At 42.5% G+C, this 24,410-nt stretch overlaps 1 protein-coding gene across 1 annotated transcript in view; it reads right to left on the reverse strand.

The window, feature by feature from the left end:
- Positions 1–24,410, reverse strand: part of itga9 (integrin, alpha 9) — a 430,612-nt gene that overhangs the window by 101,554 nt on the left and 304,648 nt on the right. The window contains exon 21 of the mRNA XM_063054766.1: positions 3,466–3,555. Coding sequence (XP_062910836.1) covers positions 3,466–3,555 — 90 coding nt within the window. The remainder of the gene's footprint in view (positions 1–3,465; positions 3,556–24,410) is intronic.

Genomic DNA, 24,410 nt, shown 5'->3' on the forward strand with positions numbered 1-24,410 from the left:
ACTTTAATGGAATACCTGCCACTCGCCTGGATGAGTACAGCTCCATCAACCCTCAAGAGACTTAATACCATCCAGTACAAGGCAGCCCACTTGATTGGTACCCCTTCCACAAGCATCCAATTCCTCCACCATCGACGAACAGTTGCAGCAGTGTGTATTATTTACAATATGCACTGCAACCACACACCAAAATTCCTAAGGCAGCACCTTCCAGGCCCACATCCCGTAAATGAAAAAGAGAACAAGTCTACTGCAATGCCATACAGGTCCTGAAAGGTCAAGACCAGAAACTTTACTTATTATTTACTTTTTTACACGTAACAGGTTCTACTGGCCAATGAGCTCACAGCGCCCAATCACACCCGTGTAACTAATTAATCAATGAGCTCACAGCGCCCAGTCACACCCGTGTAACTAATTAATCAATGAGCTCACAGCGCCGTTACACCCAACTAATTAATCAATGAGCTCACAGCGCCCAGTCACACCCATGTAACTAATTAATCAATGAGCTCACAGCGCCCAGTCACACCCGTGTGACTAATTAATGAGCTCACCGCCACACACCCGTGTAACAATAGGTTACACGGGTGTGTGGCGGTGAGCTCATTAATTAGTCACACGGGTGTGACTGGGCGCTGTGAGCTCATTGATCAATGAGCTCACAGCGCCCACACGCCCGTGTAACTAATTAATCAATGAGCTCACAGCGCCCAGTCACACCCGTGTAACTAATTAATCAATGAGCTCACAGCACCGTCACACCCGTGTAATTAATCAATGAGCTCACAGCGCCGTCACACCCATGTAACTAATTAATCAATGAGCTCACAGCGCCCAGTCACACGTGTAACTAATTAATCAATGAGCTCACAGCGCCTAGTCACACCCGTGTGACTAATTAATCAATGAGCTCACAGCGCCCAGTCACACCCGTGTAACTAATTAATCAAGGAGCTCACAGCGCCCAGTTACACCCGTGTGACTAATTAATCTAAGAACGCTTTGACTGAGGGAGGAAATGGGAGCACCCGGAGGAAACCCATGTGGTCATAGGGGAGAACGTACAATTTCCTTACCGGTAGTGATGGGAATCAAACCCCAATTGTGGGCGCTGTAGTTTACACTAACCACTAAGATACCATGCCACCCCAATTGAGTACATTTACATAAAGCGATGCCCCAGCAAGGCAGCATTCATCATCGCCCATCCCGACCACCTAGCCATGCTCTCTTCCTGCTCCCACTGTTCAGGCAAGAGGGACAGATACCTCAGATCCAACACCACCAGGAAGGAAGTTGGCGATTGGGCAATGCTCCCAGTTCCATCCCCTTCCCCCTCACTAGATTCCCATCCTATTGTGATACACATTATCACATCCCTTATTTACCTTTGTGTTCCTGCTGGTCACCCTCTAGCCACAGTCTCCATTTTCACCCTCTCCTGCCCCCACCATTCTATTTTGTTCACTTCCACCATAAGACACAGGAGCAGAATTAGGCTATACAGCCCATCAAGTCTGCTCCATCAACCACCCATCTTTCTCTGTCTCTCAATTCCACCCTCACCTTCCATTCACACATTCTGCTCGACCTGCTGAGCGCCTCCCGGGGTTTGTTTCTAAATCTGACACTATACTAAGCTGTCCTTCACAGAAAAGGCACAAAGGAGAAGTCATCTGACAATATAAATGCTTTCTACATCTTGCGGTAACAAAATGGGCATTGCTTTGCCTTGCTGTGGTCCTTCCTGTTTGAATATTCTTACATTGTGTGTTCAGTACTTGCACCTGTCCACTTTTTCTTCTTTGATTCTGCACCTACTGTACATCCCAGCATGGTCAGATCACCCGTCAATCCTACTGATGTGCTGACTACAACAATTAGATCATCTCCATGCTCCTTGTTATTTGTGGAGACCATCAGTCAGACTCCCTTGCCACTATTTCATTCCATTTTGATGAGCAGATATTGAGTATTGTGGCACAATAGCACAGTGGTTAGCATAACACTTTACAGTACAGGTGACGCAGGTTCAATTCCTGTTGCTGCCTGTAAGGAGTTTGTACGTTCTCCCCGTGACCGCGTGGGTTTCCTCCAGGTGCTCCAGTTTCCTCCCACAATCTAAAGATGTACTGGTTGATAGGTTAATTGGTCATTGCAAATTGTCATGTGATTAGGCTCAGATTAAATTGGGGGGGTTGCTGGGTAGCATGGCTTGAAGGGATGGGAGGCCATATTCCCTCTGTATCTCAATAAATAAATAAATTCCACCATGGTTCACTCATTCTCTGAGCATTAATGCTTGAGATAATGGACAAGAATCGCTTACTCAATATTAAAAGTGAAATGGTAAGTATGAAAAACAAATCTCCATGCAGTATTTATGCCTGCCCACACCACCAGTCCTTGCTCTGATGTCTCCAGACCTAATGCAGTTTTCTAAGCCTCTTCTTGACCCTGATCTCTCATCTGCTTTCCAACCTCTGATCATCTGATCTCTCACTCTCATTGTTGTTAGTGCCTTGAAATAGTGGTCCCAACCTGGGGTTCTATAGACCCCTTATATATTGTCCTGATGAAGGGTCTCGGCCCGAAACGTCAACTGTACCTCTTCCTAGAGATGCTGCCTGGCCTGCTGCGTTCACCAGCAACTTTGGTGTGTGTCGCTTGAATTTCCAGCATCTACAGAATTCCTCGTGTTTACCCTTATATATTGTAATGGTCCATGGAATAAAAATGTTGGGAACTGTTAGGGTATATTCTGGAATTATGGTATATTACAAATATTAATTTCAACACCAACCAGTCTTCAGACCTGAATATGAACTGTAGATTGAATTTTAAATGTAGCCAGAACAATGGTCTTCCTGGAGCTGCAGACTGGGGTTGATTTCAAACCAGGAAACACCCATTCTCCTGAGATGTCTGCATAGAGACACAGAGGTGATTAATACTCAGTGTTGGTGTGAAGATCTGGAGGAGTTTGAAACTCAAAGGAAGCATTATGAATGACTCGTAACTACAGAAATTGTCCTGTTGTTAACTTTGTTCTCTAACATAAAAAAATGTGATGTAACATTGGGTCAGGAGGCCTCTTCTTCCAAGAGTGTCTCCAGTGTCATGCCTGCTTGTTGTCTGGAATGAAGACTTGGATATCCACTAGCTTCAGTGTCTCTCTGGTGTCTTCGATCAGTCACGACAGGAACCCCTGCCTTCAACAGATTCCTCTCATCGTCAGCTACTCTTTTCATCACACCCCTCAGCACTTACAGCAAGCAGGTGTTCGCTCCTTACTTACTCTTCACTGGATGCCCACTGTCCTCAATCCAGATCCAGTACTGGATTCCCAATTTACACTGCCATCCCTGCGAACATAGTTCCACCTGACTTCCTAACCTTGAAGCACTTTGTGTCAACTTATGCTCCAGTTTCAACACATAGCGGTACATTGATCATAGTTACCCTGTCACAGCAGTATCCACTTCATGTTTCAGAGGCATTGTGAGGATAAGTGTGTTGTCATGCAGAGTGTCATTATGCTCCACGTTCCCACTGCAGAAAACAAACACAAAAAATCTTAGAAATCTGTATTATGTACGTGATCCTTCAGCAAAAGTCAAATAAGTACAATGCTGCATTGTTTTTTTTACCTCAGTGATGTTGGCAAAAGTCATTATTCCTTTCAAAATTGCTCTACATTTGAATATTAAAAGTCACAATTGAAAAAAAACAGCTGCAGCATTCAATAACTCTAAAGGGTATTTTTAAATACTACAATCATTGGATATTTTTGTAGACAAGTAATGATGTCCCACTGGATTAAAAGGAAACATAAAACATTGGAAGAATTCCAGAATTTGAAAGTGTTAACTGATAATAATCTCAAAGGTCACAATGGATTGGAAACACTCTGTTGGCTCAAAGCCCCTCAATTTCAAGGTGAAAGGACCAAAAATCAAAGTGCTGCTGTCTCAAGAGACCCATAACGGAGTGTAAGAAGCACACTGAGTCTCTGCTTTATGGAAACAAAGTTAAATACATTCAAAACAAATTTCCATTAAAATTTAAACTTAGATACTTAAATGTTACAACATTTTTAGTAATATAAAGATGCCTAGAATCTGAAATGATAAAGAATGCTATTAATTTACAGCTAATTAATCAGCTCCTGAAAAACAATATATAGATTAATCTTTAAAGTGTGGACTCTTCATTACAGCTACAAACTGTATGCTAGTCTAATTTTTTTAATTGAACTGAGAAGTCTGAAGAAAGAGGAAATGTTATACTGTAAGTCAGAAATATGGAAATTGGTGGGTGATCAATGACCAATAACAGGAAGGGATTCAAATATCATTTTCAATACCAAAGTGGAATGAGGGTCAGAGGTCATTCTGCCTCTTTCACCCTTTCCAAGTTGTTAATCAAGAGAAGCTTGAATTGGCAATCAGAGAGAGAGGTCTCTATTTCTGGTTAGAGACCACACCGACTGTACTTGGCTGGTGTGCTGCTCATTAACATTCATAGAGCTCATGCAATTAAACCTTTACTATAACAATGCCCTGGACAGTTGGAACTGCTGAGAAGATGCACCATGTGGTTCTCTAACTTTCCACTTGTTTTGCAGTATGACCAACAATCACCTTTAAGACTACGTCCACACTATGCCAGATAATTTTGAAAACGCCGGTTTCGAGTAAAAACGACAGGCATCCACACTAAGCGTTTTTCAAAATATCTCCGTCCACATTAGACGGATATTTGGGCGATTCTCCTCCTACTGGGCACGCACAGGACATATCTACAGAAAACAAGCGAAGAGGAAATAGTATACTTGGTGCGCGTTTGTCCAGTTATAGAGTAGAAAAACTTAAAAGGACTTGCTCTTGGCTCTCGCGCAGGAGGACTATAAAACTAAAAAAAACAAATACTGGAGCGCATGGAGGCAACCGACAGGGAGTTCACGGACAGTATGACCCAGCTGACAACGAACATTGAAAAACTGACTAATCCTGTTGCATTAATAAAGCACCTTGTTAAATGTATAAAACGTCTGCATCAGTGTTATCTTGTATTTCCATACAATGTTACATTAAGCTGTTACACATCTATTGTCAGAGAAGTACTTGCATAAATAGATGAACCATCTTCATACAAGCAAGGACAGAAAACAAGGCAAAGTGAGTATACTTATTTATTCAGTAAGCTATGGGTCAAAGTATTTGGTGAGTACATTTCTAACTCTTCTGGCTTCAGTCTCATTGCTGTCTGTTCTGAAATTGTTAGGTTGTATGGAGTTTGCGTTCAAGAAAACAACGAACATCTGTTCCGGCACGTCATGACAGCGTTTTTAAATAGCCAAAAAAGCTCACTTTACAATTTAACTCTCACGCCATTCACACCGACTGTGCGTTATAACAGCTTGCACAGTACCAAGCAGAAGCCGAAAAAGCAATGTTGTTGTGGTGTTGTCATGACAGAGTTTTTAAATCTCTCCGGTTACCCCATACACACTACAGAGGATATTAGGCGTTTTCAGATTTATTCACTCTGGAGTTAGTTTCTGAAAATCTCCGTTTTCAGGGGATGAAAACGCCGTTTCAGTGTGGACATAAGGTCAAAACGAAGAGAAAAAGCTTCATTTTCAAAATTATCCGGTGCAGTGTGGACGTACCCTAAAATATTTAAATTGCATAACATAGGATGGGTATATGCTCTGAGTATAAAATCACACATTTTCAACTTTGGTATTGTGACATTCTTGCATCCTTCCACATTTCTGCTCAGTAAAGCAAGTCTGTAAGGAGTTTGTGCATTCTCCCTGTGACCGTGTGGGTTTCCTGGAGGTCCCCACCGCCCCCACAGTCTGAAGACGTACCGGCTGGTAGTTCATTGGTCGTTGTAAATTGTCCTGTGATTAGGCTAGGGTTAAATTGGGGATGCTGGGTGGTGCGTCTCAGAGAGCCAGAAGGGCCAACTCTGCACTGCAGCTCAATAAATAAATAAAAGATTAGAACTTCTCATCAAATGCTGTACCAAAGGCTGCTGACAGAACAAGGCATTTACATTTTAAATGCACAAGCACAGAATTTATCTGTAAATTCAAATACAGTTATACTAATTTTAATTCTATTGTCTATAACATTAACTTCTACAGTATCTGTCCCAGTAAGGACCGCCTCTTAGAGTAATACAGCAGGTAAAGAGGCTCTTCAGCCCAACTCTTCCACATCCCAACCGTGGTGCCTGTCCAGAGCTTGCCTGTGGTTTGCCCAAAATCAATTGTCTTTTAAAATGTTGTTATCACACCTAGCACAGCTCATTCCATGTGCACACCATTCTCCGTGTGAAGAAGCTGCCCTTCATTCACCACTCACCTTTAACCTGTGCCCTCTAGTTTTTCATTCCTCTTCACACGGAAAAGACTATATCCATTAACCCTATCAATGTCCTCATGATTTTAAACACCAATTTTGTGGGTTCCTAGGAATACGGTCCTAGCCTGCCACCCTCAGGCATGCTGCATGACAGTGTGAATCCTCTATGTCTTTATGTCTGGAAGTGTCACGTATCCAAGCACCATCATTCATTGCCACTAAAGCTGCTGGCTCATATTATTGGATCTTGTAGCAGTTCCTTGTGCATATGACCTTTGCATGCATTGAACCAACTACTGACTTCACTCCCCTCAGGTAAACTTTGCATTCATTCCTTTGATTGCCCAGTCTACGCTTTAGCTTCACCTGGAACCTCTTCAGATTCAAGACTGCCTGTACCTCAATCACTGCACCTATTTTCCATGATGACAGTCACCTCTCTGTCATATTGTCTTACCTAAGCAGACATTCTTGCACCTTCAAAACCTGTGCAGCAACACAGAATGCCAGCACCTCCTCTTTTGTAATGTTGGTATGTTTCAACGTATCACTTCCATCTTCCCTGAACTCAATAGCTTCCCTACCTTTCTCCACTGTAAATACAGCTGAGAAGCATTAAATTAGACCTTGCCCATTTCCCATGATTCCACACTTAGATGAACACACTGACCTAAGGAGACATGTTCTCTCCCTCATTACCTTTTATCCTTAATATATTTAAAGAATCTTTAAGATGCTCCTGTACCTGAACTGCTAGGGCCTCTCATCTCCTCTTTCGGCTCTGCTAAGTTCCCTTTATACTAAGCTTGTATCCCTTTTATTCCCTCAAGAGACTCACTTGATTCTTGCTGCCTAACCCTGACAGTTGCCTTCTCCTCTCTTCTAACTGGACCCTGAATATCCCTTGTCGATCACAGTTCCCAAATTTTGGCTGTCCTATTCTTCACTCTAACAGTCTCACGCTCGTTCTGTACCCCATCTCAAATTTAAAAGTCTCCCAGTCGCCACATGCCCCATCATATTTATGAAGAAGAGGAGTGTAATTACTAAGAAAGTACGGCAGCACCTCTATTTCCTTGGAAGTTTTTGAAAATTTGGCATGACAGCTAAAACCTTGGCAAATTTCTACAGGTGAGTAGCAGAGTAGAGGGACTGGTTGCATCACAGCCTGGTATGGAAACACCGAATGCACTTGAATGGAAAATCCTACATAAAGTGGTGGATATGGCTCAGTCCATCAGCGCTGTTGCAGGAAAGCAGCATCCATCATCATGGACTCCCACCACCCATGCCATACTCTCTTCTCGCTGCTGCCATCAAGAAGAAAGCATAGGAACCTCAGGACTCAAACCACCATGTTCAGGAACAGTTACTAACCATCAATCATCTGGCTCCTGAACCAGAGTGGATAACTTCACTCACCCCATCACTGAACTGTTTCCACAACCTATGGACTCACTTTCAAGGACTCTTTGTCTCATGTTCTTGATATTTATTGTTTATTTATTTATTATTATTCTTTTTTTTATTTTGTAATTGGACAGCTTGCTGTCTTTTGCACATTGTTCTTTGTCCACCATGTTGGGTGAGGTCTTTCATTGATTCGATTATGTTTCTTGGATTTACTGAGTATGCCCACAAGGAAACCAAATCTCAGGGTTGTATATGGCGACATATATGTACTTTGATAATAAACTTACTTTGATCTTTACCTGCTAACAGCAATGCCTAATCAAACTTAACAAGTTTCTATTTAATATAATCGATATTAACCTTGCTTAAATTTAGGACTTTAACTGGTAGATCAGTCCTATTTTTAACCATAACTATTTTAAGACTCATTAAATTATAGTCACTGGTCCCAAAGTGCTAGCCCACTGACACTTCAGTCAACATGCCCAGCCTCAGGAGGAGGTCCAGTGCAGCTCCTCCTCTCACGAAGGGTCATATTGCTTGATGAAACTTTCCAGAACTCGCTCACGGATTCTGCCCTAACCTCTTCAGACTGTGGCAGACCCAGTCAATAACAGGGAAGATAAAATCCTATTACAACTCCTGTTATTGCTGCCACTATCTATGATTTTATTGCATAATTGTTCCTCTAATTCCTTTTATCAGGGGGCCTGTAGTACAATCTGCATGGAGTTTTCACTTACACAGTGTGACAGTGTGGGTTTCCCTCATTGCTAAGGTTTCATTCCACATCCCAAAGACACATTGGTAAGTTAATAGGCTGCAGTAAATTACCTGAATATTGGGGCTATGTGATAAAATATACTAAGGTAAGTTGATTGGCATATGAGAGAAAACAATGTGAGAGGCTAGAGAGAATGGGTCTGATGAGCTTGCTCTTCTGGGAGACAGCAGGATTGTGATGGGCAGAATGGCATCCTAATGGCTATTGGTTAGTAAATCAGTAAGTCAGTTACTCATTGAATAACAATAGATTGAATCTTGCAGGTAAATGCCGGCAACGTGCATAGGAGGTACCAGCATACATCCCAGTTATTGGAAATTTGGAAGATTTGCTCTTTTTTTTCCGTGCACGTTGGGTGTTTGGTGTTTTCTTTCAACGGGTTCCATGGTGTTTCTTTGTTTCGTGGCTGCCTGCAGAAAGACAAGCCTCAGGGTTGTATTCTGTATGGATACCATGATGATACCACATGCTAGCGAGGGCAAGAATAGTAGGATCAGGCAGATGAATGCCTGGCTGAGAGACTGGTGCAGGGGGCAGGGCTTCAGATTCTTGGATAATTGGGATCTCTTCTGGGGGAAGTATGACCTGTTCGAAATGGACAGGTTACACCTGAACCCGTAGGGGACCAATATCATATAACCATATAACAATTACAGCACAGAAACAGGCCTTCTAGTTCTGGCGGGAAAGTTTAATACAGCTGCTAGGGAGGGTTTAAACTAATTTGGCAGGGGGATGGGAACCGGAATGATAGAGCAGAGGAAGGGGAAAACAGAAATAAATATAAGATAGTGAGCAGTAAAGATGTCAGGAAAGACAGGCAGGTGATGGGGCAAATTTGTAGCCATTGGCATGAGTTGCAGTGAAATCAAAGCAAAAAGTACCAAATACTGGTCTTAAGTTGCACGCAGCATAAGGAATAAGGTGGATGATCTTGTCGTACAGCTACAGATTGGCAGGTATGATATTGTAGCCATCACTGAGACGTGGCTAAAGGATACATGTCTCTGGGAGCTGAACGTCCAAGGATACACGGTGTATCGGAAGGATAGGAAGGTAGGCAGAGGGGGAGGCGCGGCTTTATTGGTAAGAAACGATATTAAATCATTAGAAAGAGGTGATATAGGATCAGAAGGGGCAGAATCTTTATGGGTTGAGCTTAGAAACTGCAGGGGTAAAAGGACCCTGATGGCAGTTATTTATAGGCCTCCAAACAGCTGCAGTGATGTGGACTACAAATTACAACAGGAAATAGAAAAGGCTTGTCAGAACAGCAGTGTTATGATAATTGTGGGGGATTTTAACATGCGAGTGGATTGGGAAAATCAAGTCGGCACTGGATCTCAAGAGAGAGAATTTGTAGAATGTCTGCGAGATGGCTTTTTAGAACAGCTTGTTGTTGAGCCCACTAGGGGATCGGCTGTACTGGATTGGGTACTGTGTAATGAACCGGAGGTGATTAGAGAGATTGAGGCGAAGGAACCCTTAGGAGGCAGTGATCATAACATGATTGAGTTCACAGTGAAATTTGAAAAAGAGAAGCCGAAATGTGATGTGTCGGTATTTCAGTGGAGTAAAGGAAATTACAGTGGCATGAGAGAGGAACTGGCCAAAGTTGACTGGAAAGGGACACTGGCGGGAAAGATCGCAGAGCAGCAGTGGCTGGAGTTTATGTTAGAAGTGAGGAAGGTGCAAGACAGGTATATTCCAAAAAAGAAGAAATTTTCGAATGGAAAAAGGATGCAACCGTGGTTGACAAGAGAAGTCAAAGCCAAAGTTAAAGCAAAGGAGAGGGCATACAAGGAAGCAAAAATTAGTGGGAAGACAGAGGATTGGGAGGTTTTTAAAAGCTTACAAAAGGAAACTAAGAAGGTCATTAAGAGGGAAAAGATTAACTATGAAAGGAAGCTAGCAATTAATATCAAAGAGGATACTAAAAGCTTTTTCAAGTATATAAAGAGCAAAAGACAGGTGAGAGTAGATATAGGACCGATAGAAAATGATGCTGGAGAAATTGTAATGGGAGATAAGGAGATGGCGGAGGAACTGAATGAGTATTTTGCATCTGTCTTCACTGAGGAAGACATCAGCAGTATACTGGACACTCAAGGGTGGCAGCGAAGAGAAGTGTGCGCAGTCACAATTACGACAGAGAAAGTACTCAGGAAGCTGAAAAGTCTAAAGGTAGATAAATCTGCCGGACCAGATGGAATGCACCCTCGTGTTCTGAAAGAAGTAGCTGTGGAGATTGCGGAGGCATTAGCGATGATCTTTCAAAAGTCGATAGATTCTGGCATGGTTCCGGAGGACTAGAAGATTGCAAATGTCACTCCGCTATTTAAGAAGGGGGCAAGGAAGCAAAAACGAAATTATACACCTCTTAGCTTGACGTCGATGGTTGGGAAGTTGTTGGAGTTGATTGTCAAGGATGAGGTTACAGAGTACCTGGAGGCATATGACAAGGTAGACAGAACTCAGCATGAATTCCTTAAAGGAAAATCCTGCCAGACAAACCTATTACAATTTTTTGAGGAAATTACCAGTAGGCTAGACAAGGGAGATGCAGTGGATGCTGTATATTTGGATCTTCAGAAGGCCTTTGACAAGGTGCCACACGAGGCTACTTAACAAGATAAGAGCCCGTGGAATTACGGGAAAGTTACATACATGGATAGAGCGTTGGTTGATTGGCAGGAAACAGAGAGTGGGAATAAAGGGATCCTTTTCTGGTTGGCTGCCGGTTACCAGTGGTGTTCCACAGGGATCAGTGTTGGGGCTGTTTCTTTTTACATTGTACATCAACGATTTGGATTATGGAATAGATGGCTTTGTAGCTAAGTTTGCTGATGATACGAAGATAGGTGGGGGGCCGGTAGGGCTGAGGAAACGGAGAGTCTGCAGAGAGACTTGGATAGATTGGAAGAATGGGCAAAGAAGTGGCAAATGAAATACAATGTTGGAAAGTGTATGGTTATGCACTTTGGTAGAAGAAATAAACGGGCAGACTATTATTTAAATGGGGAAAGAATTCAAAGTTCTGAGATGCAATAGGACTTGGGAGTCCTCGTACAGGATCCCCTTAAGTTTAACCTCCAGGTTGAGTCGGTGGTGAAGAAGGCGAATGCAATGTTGGCATTCATTTTTAGAGGAATAGAGTATAGGAGCAGGGATGTGATGTTATGGCTCTATAAGGCACCGGTGAGACCTCACTTGGAGTACTGTGGGCAGTTTTGGTCTCCTTATTTAAGAAAGGATGTGCCGACGTTGGAGAGGGTACAGAGAAGATTCACTAGAATGATTCCAGGAATGAGAGGGTTAACATATGAGGAACGTTTGTCTGCTCTTGGACTGTATTCCTTGGAGTTTAGTAGAATGAGGGGAGACCTCATAGAAACATTTCGAATGTTGAAAGGCATGGACAGAGTGGATGTGGCAAAGATGTTTCCCATGATGGGGGAGTCTAATACGAGAGGGCATGACTTAAGGATTGAAGGGCGCCCATTCAGAACAGAAATGCGAAGAAATTTTTTTAGTCGGAGGGTGGTGAATCTATGGAATTTGTTGCTACGGGCAGCAGTGGAGGCCAAGTCATTGGGTGTATTTAAGGCAGAGATTGATAGGTATCTGAGTAGCCAGGGCATCAAAGGTTACGGTGAGAAGGCAAGGGAGTGGGACCAAATGGGAGAATGGATCAGCTCACGGTAAAATGGCGGAGCAGACTCAATGGGCTGAATGCCCAACTTCTGCTCCTTTGTCTTATGGTCTTATAAATGTACTTTGAATCTTTGAAGGTTGGTGCATGTGCATCTAAATAGAAGAGCTCTGACCTTAGCCACAGATTCCACTGGCCAATTCAGCCGGTGATCTCCAGGGCTGGATTCTGCATGGAGCACAGTGGTGGAGCATGAACTTGCTGACATTCTAAGAACTTAATGGAGAATCTCTTCAGGCATCCTGTGCCCAGCTATTGAATTTCAGGGCAGAAGTGGCAAATTCAAGGAGGAATAATTCTAAGATGATTGGAGTAAAGTATGGGGGGGTGGGGGATGTCAGAGCTAAGTTTTTAGAGAGAGTGTGTGCCCTGCCAGGGATGGTGGTAGAAGCAGACACATTAGGGGCATTTACAAAACTCATGGATGATAGAAAAATGGAAGGCTAGGTAGGAGGGAAGGGATAGGTTGATCTTATTGTAGGTTAAAAGATTGGCACAACATTGTGGGCTGAAAGGACTGTACTGTTCTCTGTTCTATGTTTATATTGCTACATGTCAAACAGTGTTAGTTCAACAATCACAATTTTCTGTTTTGGGTGGGAAAAATAACTATTAGTTAAGTACCATTGCTTAGTTTTGGAATTGTTCCACTGGTTCAATAATTGAATCCATGAAACAGGTGGGACTCAGCCCAGAGGTTGAGTCTCGGATGGACTTCAGCCTGATCCCACAAAAAGCATGGAATCTTGCTATTAAATTCATTAGGATATAGCTCTGGAAAAGCAGTAAATAATCTGTATGTACCAGGACTGCATTGGACCCAGAAACACTGGTAAGCTCTCAGCTTGCTGAGTGAGCTGGAACAACTTAAAGCGATTAATGATGCCAGTGAATAGCTGTTGGTTTTGGTAACATTGTTTCCATATTTGCCATGTATGGAATTTTTGTGAACATTCTGCCAAATTCTAAACACTGCTAATTTTAGCTTATTAAGAGTTTCCTCTTATTAAATCAAAACAATTCCCTCACTGACATTTTTCATTTTAACAGATTCACTGCATATTTGAACTTGTGCATGTTACTGCATCTGATAGCTCCATAGGGACATCTTTGTGCAATCTTTGTTACTTTTCAGAGGACAACAGTTGAGTGCTTGTTACAGCTACAGCAATGGGTAAGAATCACATTGTTAGAAGAACTCAGCTGATGCAGGGTCTCAACCTAAAATGTCAACCATCCCTTTTGCTTCAGATTCCAGCATTTGCAATCTCTTATGTATCTGATATCTCAGGGATAGCTGGACACATCTGCATTAATGCTGAATTAAACAGAGGATAGGCCACCTTAACAGACCAAGGACTAGATTACAAACTGAACATATCAAAACCTCTGAGTTCCTTGCTGTTAGGAAGTGGCAAGGCCATATGTTCCCCTGCGGTTTACACAGGGAGTGTTGTATTTCAAATGCACAGTTCCATGAAATCAGGGGCTTTGATTAAATTCGGTGTGAAGGCTAGCTTTCATTATACCGAATTGGATTTCAGACACAAGTGATCGGTGACACAATTACTTGATTGGCGGCTTGTGTTAGCAGAACCCCTCAGTGATGTCAGAATTCTATCAGGAGTTAACGTGAATCAGAGACCCCACCAGATATCAGTGAATCGGGAGCTCCAATACTCCGGGTTGCTCTATTGTAATATGACAAACTGTACGAACAGAGTTAGGGGCAGGAGTTTGAAGAGAGCAAAAGTTTAGAAATGAGTTGGGAGTATAAATTATGTGACTCCTTTTTTATCCTCAGGACAGTGTACACAACCCAAATGAAGTATCGTTCCTGTTGAAACAGAGGGCATGGTATTAAAGCTTATCGGTAGCGATTTTAAGTCTCAAATCACTTCACACAAATTAAATTGCAATTGTCTTCTGTTCGTTTGGTGACAAATCAGAAGCAGTAAGATTCCACTAACTGGCCTGAGTTGAGCCTCTGGAGTCAAGAATTCTAGTGTCCTCTGTAGCTCTTACTGACTCCTACTGCCACATCTAAATTGGCCAAAATGTAGTCAACATAGTCTACCCTACGTTGCCGCGTTTAAATTTCCCAAGGAATATCATGTAGTATTTAAGCAAAATTCTTTAATTATTTTCAGCTTTTCTTGTCTCCTCCTGTTCATTCCCTTCTGTGTAGCATTGTTTTCTAGAAAATGGGCAAAGGTAAGAAAAATCTGCAGCTGCAGGTCAGACAGCCAACAGAACAGGCAAGGCCTGACATAGCTACTATATACAACCCCCAAAAGAATGACATTGTTTAATCACAAACATATACATACAAAATCTAGTGTTAAAGCATCAGCATACTTAGTACTGATTGCATATCACTAAGGCAATTTGCTATAATGCAGATTTTAAAAAAGAAATATAAACAAAAAAACTTGTTCCCAACCCCAATCCATATGGTTTTACCTCTTTTTCAAAAACAGAAATTTACTTAGTATAGTGTAACTTTCAGGAGACTGACTGTAATTAACTAACCAATCAGGCACCCCCACCAACCACCCGAACGCGAACTCAATCAGCAGCTGGTTCTGTTTAAGAATATCACAGGAACTACAAGAATGCGGCAGACCAATGTATTATGCAATTTATTTATTAGGCACGCTTTATACAAGCCAGAAAGAGATCCAGGCCAAGATCTTCGAGCTATGATTCATCCTATTCATTCTTCATGCTCTTTTCAACTATTTTGAGTAAACACTTGGTTCTAAAATGTTAAAAAAAACATATGTATTGTAACCAAAGCCTTTGCAATAAAAAGCACGTTTGCAACAAAGGAACTAAGCATTAATTTTTTATTTTATCCCTTTGCATTTTGTACAGACACTCTTGCGCCTAGAGTCACTTTGTGAATATACAATCAATGTATATGAGCCAGACATCCCACCTCTCCTGGAAGTTCCGGGAGTCTCCCACATATTAATAGTGGGTCCCTGATGCCCGCAAATTAAATACAATGTCCCGGAAATCAATTTTTTTGAGAGAGCGAGAGCGAGAGAGAGAGAGAGCGGGAGAGACGAGAGCAAGAGAGCGAGAGCGACCGTGGGAGAGCGAGCGCGCGCGCCATGGCAGAGTGTTCCAAAAAAAGAAAATATAAAACGTACATCACCCCAGACTACCATAAAGTGTACCCCTGCCTAACAGGGGTCAACAATAATGACAGAGCTGCTCACTGCACTTGTTTGCAACAGTGACTTTTCTATTGCCCATTGTGGGCTAAGACTGTAAAAGACATGTTGAGGTGAGTTTAACAGGTGTCATTCATTCATTAGCATAGCTAACGTTATTTAAACTAGCTGGCCAGCTGCTAAGGAGCTACTCTATTGCAGACATCCCACCTCTCCCGGAAGTTCCGGGAGTCTCCCGCAAATTGATGGTGCTACCTCCCTGAAATGAGTTTTTGCAGGGTGGGATGTCGGATAAGCTATCTTACGTATTTATATTTGTTTTTTTTAATATTGTGTTCTTTTTTGTCTTATCGTTTTTCAGTGCTGCATCAGATCCAGAGTAACAATTATATTGTTCTCCTTTACACTGAGAATTTGAAATAACATTAAATATCCTTGAGTCTTTGTACCATGTGGCCAGAGTTGTAATGACACAGTGTAGTTGTAGGATTAAGTTATAGGAGGCAACTTCCAGTGAGACTGAGACTGTGACTAGGGAGGCAAGATAAAACTGCTAAGATTTACAAGGTCCTGAGATCTCACACAAGCTACATCTGGACAGTGTTTTAGAGTGAAATGACATGATAGATCCTCAAATGTCTGGGGCATACAGTCAAACTGTGGAGTTCGTATCATGAAGATTTATTGGGTGATTATGCTGTCATTTGCAGCACACGTTAGGATGGTATCAGCATTAGTTCCTTGGGTAGGCTAGTTGAAAGCTGATTCCCCAGAGTAGGAGCATGAATCTTAACGATCTGAGAAGGCAGCAAAGTTCACATTCAGATTTATTACCATTGACATATCTTGTGAAATGAGTAGTTTTGTGGCAGCATAACACCTCAGGATATAAAAAAACTATAACTTACAAAATATGAATAAATAGTGCAAAAGACAAAAAGTTATCATTAACATGAGAAAGTCTGCAGATGCTGAATGCAACATACACTAAACACCGGAAGAACTCAGCAGGCCAGGCAGCATCTATGGAAGTGAATAAACAGTCAACGTTTCAGGCCGACCCCTTCTACAGGACTGAGAAGGAAGGGGCAAGATGCCAGAATAAACAGGTAAGGGAGGGGAAGGAGGATAGCTGGAAGGTTACAGGTGATGACAGGTGGGAGGGAAAGGTGAAGGCTGGAGAAGAGGATTCATGGACTGAATGATTGCTCTTGTGCATCTCGAAGTGGCTGGATTTCCACCATGAATGGAGTCTTAGCATGGAACTAAAATATGGTGCCCCAGTAGCACAGAGTTTATTGCAATGCTTTACAGTGGCAGCTGTAAGATCAAGATTCGACTCCCACCACAGTCTCTAAGGAGTTTCTACATTTTCCCCACGACTGCATGCGTTTTCTCCGGGCACTCCAGTTTCCTCCACGTTCCAAAGACTCGGCTCCATCAGCTGGGCCAGTGCGGCAGTGGAGGAAGGAGAGTGGTAACAGTACAGAGCAATGCATTAAAAACTATATGTTACAATAAGAAAACATTAAAAAATTTAATTAAACACATAGTGCAAAAAGAGAGCAAAAAATGAAAAAAAAAGTGAGGTAGTGTACATGAGATAATTGTCCAATCAGAAATCTGATGTTGGAAGGGAAGAAGCTGTTCCTAAAATGTTCAGCACGTGTCTGCAGGCTTCTGTACCTCCTCCCTGATGGTAGCAATGAGAACAGGGCATGTTCTGTGTAGTAGGGGGGTTTTAAATAACGGACATGCCTTTTTGAGGCATCGCCTTTTGAAGCTGTTCTTGATGTTGGGAGGCTAGTGTCCATGATGGAGCTGGCTGAGTTTGCAACTCTCTGCAGCTTTTTCCGATCCATTGCATCGGCCCCTCCCTCACTACCAGATGGTGATGCAACCAGTTAGACTGAGATGTGTAAGATGGCAGTGCACTCTGACATAGCGGCTCCTCAGTGCACTCCGACATAGCGGCTCCTCTGGATCCAACCAGAGGTGTCATTGTTTCTCCTTTACATATTTTTCATGATCCCAAGACAGTGCTGGTTCTTGAGGGCATCAGGTTCTGCAGACCTATCCCACTAACAAGTTGCTGAACAGTGATGGAGCTGCACTTGCGGCCTGCTTCAGGCACCCAAAGAAGGCGTCAGAGACAGTGCACAGAGGACGATCCATTGGACAGGGGTGATTGTCTTGGACATTTTTGTCATGATTGTAAGACCCTGTTTATGAAGAATACTGTGAATTCAAGTCACCGGTTCATTGGTGAGACTGATGGTGGGGGAGCCATGTGGCCCTGGTTAGGGCACAGACCAGGCCTCATTTGTCCCTCCGGGTCACTTGTTGCAGCCATCGAGTTAGGAGATGTTGGAGCTGGCTGCGTGCCACTGGATATCACGCTGGCCCCTCCCATCAGTGCTGCCCTCCAGTATTTGTTCAGTGGGATTCAGCTGGATTGCGTTTGACTGCAATTGCACCGCACAATATGAGGAACTGCTGCAAGCTGTTGGTGCAGAAACGAGCCTCCAGGACAACATCCATGCACCATCAATCTACAGCCCATTGACACTCAGGGACTTGGGCGATTTTTTTTGGTCACTTTTTTTTCTGCTATCATAATTATATGTGCTGTATGACTGTGGTTCTGTGTTTTGCACCTTGGCCCCAGAGGAACACTGTTTCATTTGGCTGTGTTCATATTGTGACGCTCTGGGAGGTGTGATTGATAGCCTGCCCCTGCATTTCTAATAACCAGCACCGTTTATTGTTCTCATGTTAAAATGCTTTTCAGGAATTATGGTGGGAAGTTCCAGTTCATTTATTGTTGCACTTTAACTTGGGTTATACAGTTATTCACTTGTGTATTTGTACATTACCCCGACTGCAATCGGGGTGCGTGATGCTCACCTCCCCTGTCTGTGTGAGACTGGATGGGTTCACTCTCCGGTCATGGTGCCTGTCTGTTTTGTAAACTTCACTTCCGAATGTTATTTACTTAACTTCATTGTTTGCACAATTCATTTCTTTCCCCTGCACACTTGGTGTTTGATGTTCTTTTTTTAAAAATGGGATGTATTGGGTTTCTTTGTTTTGCAGCTGCCTGGAAGGAGGTGAATCTCAAAGTTGAATATAGTATAGATACTTTGATAATGAATGTACTTTGAATCCCTGAATATCGTCCAGTCCACTGACTCAAAGCAGTCCAGTAAGGTGCTCCTGTGCCTCCCTTGACCGTACCTCCTTGCCCGAGCACTGGTGCTGTGGTTTTTAGTCCGTATCACAGGAGCAGAAGAACAGCCACAGTGCAGGTGTGGGATGGCGTGGGAAATGTTTTTAACGGCATGTTAGCCTTCATAAGAAGGGGAGATGAGTATAGGAGCAAAGAGGTCCTTCTGCAGCTGTACAGGGCCCTGGTGAGACCACACCTGGAGTATTGTGTGCAGTTTTGGTCTCCAAATTTGAGGAAGGACATTCTTGCTATTGAGGGAGTGCAGCGTAGGTTCACAAGGTTAATTCCTGGGATGGCAGGACTATCATATGTCGAAAGATTGGAGTGACTGGGCTTGTATACTCTGGAATTTAGAAGGATGAGAGGGGATCTGATTGAAACATATAAGATTATTAAGGGATTGGACACACTAGAGGCAGGAAACATGTTCCTGATGTTGGGGGAGTCCAGAACCAGAGGCCACAGTTTAAGAATAAGGGGTAGGCCATTTAGAAAGGAGTTGAGGAAAAACTTCTTCACCTAGAGAGTTGTGAAACAGAAGGCAGTGGAGGCCAATTCTCTGGATGTTTTCAGAAAGGGTTAGATAGAGCTCTTAAAGATAGTGGAGTCAAGGGATATGGGGAGAAGGCAGGAACGGGGTACTGATTGTGGATGATCAGCCATGATCACAGTGAATTTCGGTGCTGGCTCGAAGGGCCAAATGGCCTACTCCTGCACCTATTGTTTATTGAACTACTTCACTCAGAGGGTCGTGAGAATGTGGAATGAGCTGCCCACGCAAGTGGTGCATGTGAGCTCAATTTCAACGTTGAAGAGGAATTTGGATGGGGATGGTGGAGTATGGAAGGCAGTTGATGGGAGGAGGCAGTTTTTGACATGGACTAGATGGGATGAAGGGCCTGTTCTATGCTGTACTTTTCCATGACTCTATGATCCCTTGATCTTTCTTCTCCCTCCTCCCATTGGACAGAAGATACAGCCGCTTGAGAATATGTATGGCCAGGCTGAATGCCAGATTCGATTCTACAGTTATCAGACTCTCGAATGGGCCTCTTATAAGCTGTAGATAAACTCTTGATCTTTTCATCTATCTTGTTATGGCCCTTGCACTTTTTTGCCTACCCACACTGCACTTTCTTTTTAACTGTAACCCTCTGTTCTGAATTCTGCTTTGCCTAGATGTAGCAGACACCAACAGAATCAACAAACTCATTCGGAAGGCCAGTGATGTTGTGGGGATGGAACTGGACTCTCTGACGGTGGTGTCTGAAAAGAGGATGCTGTCCAAGTTACATGCCATCTTGGACAATGTCTCCCATCCACTACATAATGGACTGGTTGGGCACAGGAGTATATTCAGCCAGAGACTCATTCCACCGAGATGCATCATAAGAAGTCATTCCTGCCTGTGGCCATCAAACTTTACAGCTCCTCCCTTGGAGGGTCAGACATCCTGAGCCAATAGGTTGGTCCTGGACTTATTTCCTGGCATAATTTAAATACTACTTTTTAATTATTTATGGTTTTATTACTATCGTATTATTTATGGTGCGTTGTTCCCTCGGGATCAATAAAGTATGACTATGACTATGTATAGATTGATCCCTCTGGATGACATGCTAACCAAAGTTTCCCACCCAACCTCAATGGAAAAAGCCTGCTAGCATTTACCCTATCCGTACCCCTCATAATTGTATACCTCTATCAAATCTTCTCTTGATCTTCTGTGTTCCAAGGAATAAAGTCCTAACTTATTCAATCTTTGCATATACAGTAACTCAGGTCTTCCAGACCCAGCAACACCCTCGTAAATTTTCTCTGTACTCTTTTTTTTGTATTGAGATATAGAAACATAGAAAACCTACAGCACAATACAGGCCCTTCAGTCCACAAAACTATACCGAACATGTCCTTACCTTAGAAATTACCTAGGGTTACCCATAGACCTCTATTTTTCTAAGCTCCATGTATCCATCCAGGAGTCTCCTAAAAAACCCTATCATGTCCTCCCCCATCACCATTGCTGGCAGCCTATTCCACACATTTACCACTCTCTGCGGAAAAAAATTACCCTGACATCTCCTCTGTACCTACTTCCAAGCACCTTAAAACTGTGTCCTCTCGTGTTAGCTATTTCAGCCCTGGGAAAAAGCCTCTGACTATCCCCATGATCAATGCCTCTCATCATCTTATACATCTCTATCAGGTCACCTCTCATCCTCCATCACTCCAAGGAGAAAATGCCGAGTTCACTCAACCTATTCTGATAAGGCATGCTCATCAATCCAGACAACATCCTTGTAAATCTCCTCTGCACCCTTTCTATAGTTTCCACATCCTTCCTGTAGTGAGGTGACCAGAACACAGCACAGTACTCCAAGTGGGGTCTGACCAGGGTCCCTTATAGATGCAACATTACCTCTCGGCTCTTAAACTCAGTCCCACAGTTGATGGAGGCCAATGACCGTACACTTTCTTAACCACAGAGTCAACCTGCGCAGCAGGTTTGAATGTCCTATGGACTCAGACCCCAAGATCCCTCTGATCCTCCACACTGCCAAGAGTCTTACCATTAATAAATTAAATATCAAAACATACAGTGAAATACTTTGTTTGCGTCAACAACCAACACAGCCTGAGGATGTGTTGGGAGCAGCCAGTAAGTGTCACTACCCTCCCAGCACTGGCATAGCATGCCCACAACTTACTAACCCTAACCTGTACATCTTTTGAATGTGGGAGGAAACTGGAGACCTCAGAGCGAATCCATGTAGTCACAGGGAGAATATACGAACTCCTTACAGACAAAGGCAGGAAGTGAACTCTAACTGCTGGCACTGTAAAGTGACACGCCAACTGCGACACTACCAAGCCATATTAATAGTTATACAGCATGACAAAAGCCCCTTGGACCAAGTCATCTACACCAACCTGGGTTGTCTACCTGAGCAAGTTCCATTTCCCCACATTTGGCTCATATCCCTCAAAACATTTTGCATCATCAATGAGAATAGATTTTTTTTTTACCTGTGATGCACTTTTCACCTGATAGAGTACAGAATATAATAATGGTATTATTCAATCCAATTTAATTCAAGTTCAATTGTCATTTAACCATACATGAATACCCCTGAATACAGCCAAATGAAACACTGTTACTCTAGGACTAAGGTGCAAAACACAGTACCACGAATCATACACAGCACAAAGTACACCTATGTGAACACATATATGATGTAAGCACATAAAGATATCAATAAGATACAGCAGAGCAAAAAAAAAGTCCAGACCTGAGCCATGAATACCGCAGAAATCTGCAGTCAACCACAATACAGCTTGTCTTCTGTTTCAAGTTTTGAGCCTCAGTATACTGATTATATCCAATATTTTGACTGTGAAAGTGTCAAGTTCACTTGCTTTGACAATTAAGATTTAGTTGCAAGCAATCCTACTGAAAAGTCTTAAAAGCATGAAAAGCAAATTCTATACAAATAATTATGCCCATTAGTTGAAGAAGTTATTTTCCAAATTAAAAAAAATACATCAAATAAAGACTGCTTGTTGGCAATTGGGTATCGCTCCACTAGATCAGTCTTTCACTTTATGAAAGTGGATGGGTAGGATGATCAATGGGAAGAGAATGCAAATGTGGCAAATGGAGAGAAGAGAAAATTTATTATGAAAATACCAAGAATATATCCAAACAGACTGACAATCCTGTTCCTAGCAAGGTTTCTCTGACAGTAAGCTTGAGTACTGAATGTTAAGAGTGATCCATCTTTCTGATCCTGAAACACTGGACCAGAATGTGCGATGCCACAGGGATGGTTCCATATCTCATCGCTGGCTAGTGCAGTGCGCATAGAAGCTTGTTACTGACTTCCACTCCTGGGCACTGCAACAAGAACTGGTAATAATGGAGGTCGGACGTGTGTCACAAACTCACTATTGAGTCTATGACCTTCCATATCTTGATCAACACACCTTCTATCTGGTCCCTCAGCTAATCAAACAGGATCTAACAAAGTTCCATTCATTTGAAAATGATCCCTGACCTTCATTTACAAGGTAAGTTTTGTTAAGTTTTGTATTTTTAAAATTCAGTCTTTCCGCATTTTTAGAAATTAGGAGTACTGTACTGAATTTTAAAATTTGAAGTATAACTTCTACCCTTTCAGTTATTTCATTATCTTAAACTATTTTCCAGGGTTTCTGGTGAACAGTTAGCAGATGGCCATCAGGGGCTTCCCTTCCACTTCCTGTGGCCTCAGTGGCAGGTGCACTGTGCCTCCTGAAACAGTGCAGGCAGCAAAACGAGCAGGACCTCAGGAGCTGCACCACTACAAAGTGTAAGTGCAGCTGTTGGGGGAGACCCACAGAGATTGCCCGATCAAGTGGGACATGACCTCTTGATAGTATTTCTTCACAAGTGTTCTTGACCATTTAATTATTTCCAGCATTCTCTGCTTTTATTTGACCTCTCTGGTCAGGAAGAGTTTATGAAAATTGCTGATACGCTATGAGAACAATATTGTCTAAGTTGCCCAAGAATTAGCCCCAGACTGTCTGGTGAACAAAGGTTTCACAGTACTATTCACAGCACAGAGATCCTACTCAACATATGTCACAGCTAATTAATGCTAGAAATGTCACTACTGATCATGGAATCACTGACACAGAGTGCAAAGGGAATCACTCGGCCCAATGTGCAATTCTCTATTATAAAGTGCAAATACTTTACTCCCATTCTTTAGCAAATTCCATTCACTTGCAAATATTTTCTTTTTCAGTTCATGTCTTACAGCCAATTGAAAGTTACAAATGACTCTGAATTAACTCTTTGGGAGCCATGTTACAAATCACAGCAACAGACTGCACAAAATAAAAACTCCATAGGTGCAACACCTGCCAATAATTTTAAAGATGCATCTTCTGGTTACAGACATTTGGTCAGAGATTTCCTTTATTTGTTTTGTACACCCATTAATTTTACCCTATCCTTCAGTGCTCCCAGGAGCTTCTCGTCTCACCACTTAACTGAAGTCCCCCATGCCTGGTAAAGCTTTTCTGCACCTTCTCTTTGCTTTGACATGCTTCATAAATTGTGAACTGTGGAAAGGGACACAATATTCCGGTTGACCAGTGATTTATCTGTGTTCATAATGATTATAAAAGTTTTAGTTTAATGTATGTTTGTTCATTATCTGCCATATCGTATGACATAGGCAATCATTGTCTTTCCATGCCCATAATTGTTTTTGGCAAATTTTTTACAAAAGTGATTTTCCATCACCTTCTTCTGTGCAATGTCTTTACAAGACCAATGACTCCAGCCATTATCAATATCTTCAGAGATTGTCTGCCTGACATCAGTTGTTGCCTAACCAGGGCTTGTGATAAGCACCAGTTGTTCATATGACCATCCACCAGCTGCTCCCATGGCTTCATGTGACCCCGGGGAACAAACCAAGTGCTACACCTTTCCCAAAGGTCATCTGCAGGCTAGCAGAGGGAAGAAGCTCCTTACATCTCCACTTCCACCCTGCCAGCCACATTATTTTTAATGTAGATATTAATAAATAAGCATGATCTGGAAAATTTGGATTAGTAAATCTATCCCCATGGATTTCTCTCTTCCTGCCTCCACTTTTAAGCATTTTTCCATCAAAAACACATTTCATCATATTTCTTTTAAATAAATTTCATTGGC

The sequence above is a fragment of the Mobula hypostoma genome, chromosome 1 (genome assembly GCF_963921235.1).
Source record: "Mobula hypostoma chromosome 1, sMobHyp1.1, whole genome shotgun sequence".
Lineage (NCBI taxonomy): Eukaryota > Metazoa > Chordata > Chondrichthyes > Myliobatiformes > Myliobatidae > Mobula > Mobula hypostoma.